Raw genomic sequence first — 7,065 nt, 5'->3', positions numbered from 1 at the left:
TAATTATAGACCAGAATTGCATTGAAAAAAAAAAAAGTGTTTAATTCAGACTAGGTCTTAAATTTGTACCCTCACATATAAGAAAGAATTTCTTATCTAATAATATTCATAATATTTTCAAATTATGATTCAATATAAACTCGTATGAAACTTTCAATTAAGATCAATCTTTCGTACATACTAAAATCATTTTAATCCATTTGTTTACTATCACTTTTCTAACATTAAAACGAATATGCATATTTGGGTCGGTTCATGATGCAAAAAGGTTGGAACCGCCAACCCAGCGGCCCCCTCACCCCGGCCCCACAAGTATGAGAGGGAGTTTTGGGTCGGTTCAAATATTATAAAAAGTGGGTACCTGGCAAATCAAACAAACCCTACACTTCGAGCCGATCGAGAGATCTCCCGAGGGGGACGATGGATATCGAACGCAAGCAATCGGAGCTCATTGATCACTTCGTCAAGCAAGCCGCCGGCGAAGATGCGTCCGCTTCCAACCTCGCCGCCCTCATCCTCGAGGCCACCGCTCACCCCTCTCTCTTCGCCTTCTCCGAAATTCTCTCCGTCCCCAACCTCGCCAAAGTGCTCTTCTATCCTCCCCTTTCTTCTATATTTTTCATGTAAATTTTTGTTTTCGTTTTCGTTTGCTCCACCTTTTAGACTGTTTATCTGTCGTGCAGCTGAAAGGAACGCAGTACTCGTCGTCTCTTGATGTGCTGCGCTTGTTTTCCTATGGCACATGGAGTGATTACAAGCGTAAGAATTAGCTTGAACGTTCTTCTTCTGCATCTTCTTATTTCAATTTTTTTCCTTTTCTTGTCCGGTGTTTTTCTAATGGATTGATGGGCTTATGAAATGAATTCCATGACAAGGTGATGCTTTTAAACTTGGTTTTTTGGCATCCCAAAGTTTCGAACCATTAACTGTGTTAACCATTTTCCTCAATATCTTTTATAAATGATTATTTGTTTTATATTGCTGATTGTTTGGCCTTAACAGATGGAGAGTAGCTACTCTTTTATGTACTAATGGTCAGCAAATAATCATATTTGTACTTAGTTATATTTAAGTATTTTTAAAACTGTAATTAGATTTAATAGGCAATCAGTTTGCCATAAACCAAGCTGCTAGAAATAGAAATGGTTTATCTCATAGTTTATTTTTAAGTTGTCCGTTTTAGTAATTTTCTACATCAACCTTCTTTAAGAACTATCAAAAGAACAAGTGAAAAGATAAAACTTTCACTCACCTTTTATGAAAAAATTTACAAAGTATCATTAGAGTGGAATACTGGAAATTGTACACTTGTAGAACTTGGATACCAAATGACCTAGCAACTTTTCCTATTTATAGATACAAGTCTCCCTTGACATTACTCCTAGAGCAGACATGGCTCTTTGAGTAGATTCCTCTTTACTAAGAGACATTGCCTTAATCTATCATAGAGACATAATTAATGCCTAAAAGAATCAAATGTTTATCAAAAATTTAGTATGATAATTTAACACTCCCCTTAAAGTGATTTTTTGGAGACAAGTCTAAGTTTGACTCTAAATGCTTCAAAAGATCCTTTGGAGAGACATCATGAAAAAATTTGTAACATTATCTCACTTCCGTCATTTGAATGATACCATCTAGCACCTTTTCACAAATGAAATGATGCTCAATCTCAATCTCAATCTCAATTTGCTTTGTTCTCACAAGACATACAAGAGTAGTGGCAATGCCTTTGATCTTCGATTATCATAAGGAACATTTGTTGGCTTGTGAACTTGAGAGTCAAAGGCAATGGCTTTGGCAGCAAGTGTAAGGCAAAGCTTAAATTTGTACTTAATGCCCCTTTTTCTTGATCAAATTCGACTTCAATTCTGAAGGCTCCATAGAGTAGGATTTGCCATGGAGATTGCAATAAAAAGGTTTAGACTTGATCACTTTTGATCATACCATCGATATTGTGTTGGATGTATAAATTTGGGATGCATAAATCTGTCAAATGTGAGGATTGTAACGTCGAGTTAAGTGGGTTTCTCAGCTGACATGGATTTTAAAAGTTTAAATATGAAAGTGGGTCTCATATTGAGGTTTCTTTTTTTAAAATTATTTGTGAATTTTCCCCTTTTGATTTTGGGACTCGCGGAGCACAATTCTTCACAATTAATTACCCAACCACTTTCGCTATAGTTGTATGGGAGTGGCCTGTTAACCATACCGATTGAAGGAGACTTGTCAATGAACACTGGGTTTTGGAATGCCTTACCAAAGGGCTCTCAAGGGCTACAACACTTTGGGAGTAAACTTTATTGTTTGATAAAATTATGTGTAAGTTTTTTTTTCCGTCTTTTGCACTCAAACCACTGCATTCCTAAGTTCATTTTCCCAATGTGGGTGGAAGAGCCCACTCCATAAGCTGTTTTCTCAATAAAATTTTTGAATACATTTAAAATTATTATAATATTTTTTGATAAATTGTAGAAATATTAATATATTGTGCACATTAATATTAAATATCAAAGTATTTTTTAACTAATTAATTACTTCCTTGATGATTATTTAATTGTCAAAACTTTATAAAATATTAAAATAATACAAATTTATAAAAATTATGGTTTATTCAATTGCCATTTTCTGTTATATTATATGAAAAATAGAAACTTAATAGTCTTTGACAGATAATAGTACTAGAAACAATATAACACAAGCAGAGAATTAATATCCTTTATTATTTAATGATAAATATAGAAACATCTAATAATTGTTTTATAAATAAAATGAAAATTAATAATTTAATCACTGAGATATTTATATTTTAAATAACAGATAACATATTACACTAAATTGCATGTTAAGATTTTAAAAATTGCGATGAGAATATGTATAATTTATTTCAAACATTAATTAATAATTCTATTTCATTCTAATTTTTATTTTAAACTGAAAAATGCTTTCTAAGTACACTTTTATAGGATTCAAATTACTTTACAAAACAATCTTAAGATGTAGATTACCAAACACTAAACAACTGTACGAAACAACGTTTACCTACCAACACTTGAAATGCAAATGTAGTGCTAAACCTAGCTAAAGTAATCTATTTTATTTTTTATTTTATTTTATTTTATGAATTGGAAGGAGGTTTAGGAGGTTCAAATATGTGGAATTGGTAGCCTACACACACAATGACGTTTGCAGACTAAACACTTTGCTAATCCACCAAAAATAATGGGATGTATCAACTCCTTGCGTCATCCTTGGATCATTCCAAACTCCTTTCTTCTTGGGATTGTGCTACATGGTATGAGCTATGAGGGATCAGTCAGTGCTTAGAGATCATCACATTGTCTGGTTGTGGTTAGCTTATTGTCAGAAAGTGCCATTCCCATATGATGACTTGGAGATTTTTATAAGGGCTAAGAGGTAGACAATGGAAAGGAGAGGACTTCCATATGCAAATTTTGTTTTGCTTTCTTACCTATTATGCTTTTGACGTGTTTCTGGTAAGCTAGAATGTTTATTAGAGAGTGCAATGCAAATTTATAGTGACAGTTATATCTATTTTTTTTCCTTTTCTTGCTACATTTCTTGACCAAGAGATTGCTGAAATCATACAATATCTTTATTATTTTTCCTATGAATTACAATGCCACCAATTTTACCACTTTGATATGACCAATATTTAGATTTCTGACCATCTCATCTTGCTACTGATTCTGGTTTAGATAACTGTGAGTGAGCTCATAAGATAGGTGAATCCAACAACTATTTGTGACATAAATTAATTGAAGAAGTTCATTGTTTGTTTTCTTTTCCTGATCCCATGTAGATTATCTAATATAGGAAAATCCAGATTATAGGATTATCCAATATAGGAAAATCCAGCTTATCCAATATAGGAAATCCAAATTATCCAATAATGGAAAATCTAGATTATAGGATAAAATTCAGATTTAATTCTAAATAAGCTAACTTTGAGGGAAATTCAACACTCCCCCTCAAGTCCGGTTGTACATATTTCAACTTGTTACATAGTTCCTCAAAGTTAGGTCTTAGCAGCACCTTTGTTAAGATTTCTACGAGTTGCTCTCATGTAGGAGTGTAGATCAACTTCACTTTCGAGTTCTCAATCTTCTCAACTATGAAATGTCGATCAATCTTCACATGTTTTGTTCTGTCACAATGAAGTGGATCCTTTGTGATGCTAATAGTAGCCTGATTATCACACTTTAGCTTCATCGATTTCTCAAACTCTATCTCCAACTTGACCATAACTCGCTTGATCCATATTCCTTCACAAATGGCTATGGATAAGGTTCTTAATTCAACCTAGGCACTGTTTCACTGTTTCTTACTTCTCCATGTTACAAGGTTACCCCAGATGAACAAGCAAATCCCCTAGTGACCTCCTGGCTTTTTGCCCAGTCTGCACCGGACTATTAGACTTATATCTACAATCATTCTTCATGAATAGTAAGTCTTTTCCACGAGTCATCTTTAGATATTTGAGAATTCGGTACACAACTTCCATGTGCTCCTCTGTGGATGGTTCATAAACTGACTTACGACACTCAGTTGCAAAATCAATGTCAGGTCGAGTATGGGATAGATAAATGAGCCTTCCCACTAGGAGTTGATATCTTCCTTTGTCTACTGAAACTCCTTCCTCTTCATTCCCTAACTTCTTAGTAGGTTCCATAGGGGTTCTTGCATGTATGTATACAATGAGGATGACTAGTTTATTTTCAGGAGAGCACTTCATAAAGAGAGTATGATCAGCTTGACACTGAACAAATACATTTCTTTTACTGATTGTGACAATTTGCCAAACCATGTGGAAATTGTTTAAGTCCATACAAATATTTTAATAACTTGCACACCTTATTGTTGCAGTTGATTATTTGTAGACTCGAAGGAATTTCCATATAGACTTCCTCTTCAAGATCTTCATTAAGGCATTCTTTATATCAAGTTGATGAAAAGTGGCTATGACCAATCCAAGTTTGCTGCTAATGAGAGGAGTATTGGAATGGTGTTGAGCTTCACAATAGGAGCAAAGGTATCTCGGTGATCAACACCATAGGATTGAGTAAAGCCCCTTGCTACTAATTGGGCCTTGAGCCTATCAATGCTCCAATCTGCCTTATATTTCATGGTAAAGAGCCATTTACACCTCAATTTTCTTTCCTGGTGGGAGTTTAGTAATAATCCATCTTCATTTTTCTCCAAGATCATAATCTCCTCTTGAACAATTTGTTTCCAACTCGGTTGACTTAGAGCCTCTTGAATATTTGCTGGAATTTAAACATTATCTGTCCTTGAAATAAATGCTCAATGAGACTGAGAAAACCTGCATATGACATAAAGTTCTTGATCAGGTTCAAGTATCTTTCTCAAGGCAATAGGTAATTCCAAATTATCTTCGACTTGAATTTCCTCCGATCCTTTTTTGTTCTAGTTCATTCTCACCTCCTGTGCTAGTTTCCACAGTAATTGAATCTAGTGCAGGTTCTTGGACAGGTGTGAGATGTGCTACATTCTCAATCTCCTCCCGAGTTTACTTTTTCTTCCTGGTAAATATACCTGACAGCGGCGGATTGGATAGACTTGATGGAGGAATTTTAGTTGAGAACTGGTGAGGTTTAGATAGAGATTTAGATGAAGTAAGATCAGGTGGTGAGGATTGGACTTAGTGATAAATTTTTTGGATCAAGTTCACAGATTGGACTTAGTGACAAATTTTTTGGATCAGGTTCACGGACTGGACTTTGTTTTAACAGTGAGGAATCCCAACTCCAAAGCTGAATTTCTCTTTGATTCTCCTCCTAAATTTCAAGTTTGGAGAAATAAGGATTTTGTTCAAAGAATGTCACATCCATTGTTTCAAATATTTTTCACGTATTAAGACAAAAACACTTGTATCCTTTTTTTATTTGTGAAGTAAACTATGAAGACACATTGTGGATCTTGGATCAAGTTTACTCCTATTTTGAGGGTATACATGAACAAATGCAAAACACTCAAAATTTTTGAAAGGAAGATCAGAGGCTCTGAAAGAACCCTAGCATGAGGAAAAACTTTAATGAGGGCTTGATGTGGCGTTTCAAATTTTAGGATACGATATGACATCTGATTTATGAGATATGTAGAAGTAAGAATGACTTCCCCCAAAGATATTTTGGAACACCAGTAGAAAACATAAGAGATCAAGCTATTTCCAACGAATGACAATATTTCCTCTTAGCCACTCCATTTTGTTGGGCTATATTGATACATAAACTTTTTTTGGAAAATTCCTTGTCTAGACTGTTGGATCGTGAAAGAACAAGAGAGAGGGGGGGGGGGGGGGGGTGGGTTGAATCTCGTAACTTTAAAAACTTTTCTTATTTTTTATAAACACTTACAGTAAGTAGCAGAATAAAGTAAAAATAAAAATAAAGAACACGTTTCTTTTTTACTTGGTTTGGAGTCGATCACTTTCATTGGGCAATCTACTAAATGATAAACTGATATTACAAATGAGAGTACAATGTGCATATCGACAACGATGAATCTAAGAAGTAGCGTAGGTTGTCGAAAGCCTCTCGGCGTCGTAGTAGTTGCAGCTTGCACGAGCAGAGAATAGCGCGTTGTATCTGGCTCAGAGCTCAAGGGCTATTTTTTATAGGGCTTGTTCCGTCAACTTAACCTATTCATCGACTGATCCATCTATTCGTTGACGGATCTTCCTTTTTATCCGATCTGTTCAATTTTGGAAATCTCGCTGTTTTGTCGACGGATCAAGATCTTTCCGTCGACTAAACTTTGCTTTCCCTCCGTTTGCTCAGATATGATTTGCCCAATACCTGAGATCACGGTGTTCAGTTGACAGGGCTTTGTCCGTCGACTGAACAATTTGTTCCCTTTTCTGTTCTGTTTTGAATTTCACTGTTCTGATGGTTTTTCGAACCTCATTTTCTGCAAAGATAGTGTTAGTAATAATTACCCTGCAAAACAGAGTTAGAACATAAATCTGTAGAGCAAGATTAGTGAATATTGTATGCATGAATGTGACTGTCTTGATCTCAATTT

General features: G+C 34.9%; 1 protein-coding gene across 4 annotated transcripts in view; it reads left to right on the top strand.

The window, feature by feature from the left end:
- The first annotated feature begins 369 nt into the window (after window positions 1-369).
- Window positions 370-7,065, top strand: part of LOC122051927 (COP9 signalosome complex subunit 7-like) — a 29,846-nt gene continuing 23,150 nt past the window's right edge. For all 4 annotated transcript variants that reach the window (XM_042613265.1, XM_042613264.1, XM_042613267.1 and 1 more), the window contains exons 1-2: window positions 370-585; window positions 684-759. In XM_042613265.1, the coding sequence (XP_042469199.1) occupies window positions 421-585; window positions 684-759 (241 nt within the window). In that variant the 5' untranslated portion in view covers window positions 370-420. The remainder of the gene's footprint in view (window positions 586-683; window positions 760-7,065) is intronic.

Source organism: Zingiber officinale, chromosome 3A, assembly GCF_018446385.1.
Source record: "Zingiber officinale cultivar Zhangliang chromosome 3A, Zo_v1.1, whole genome shotgun sequence".
Classification (NCBI taxonomy): Eukaryota; Viridiplantae; Streptophyta; class Magnoliopsida; order Zingiberales; family Zingiberaceae; genus Zingiber; species Zingiber officinale.
The sequence above is the reverse complement of the archived record's forward strand: the minus strand, read 5'-3'. Positions and strand labels throughout refer to the sequence as shown.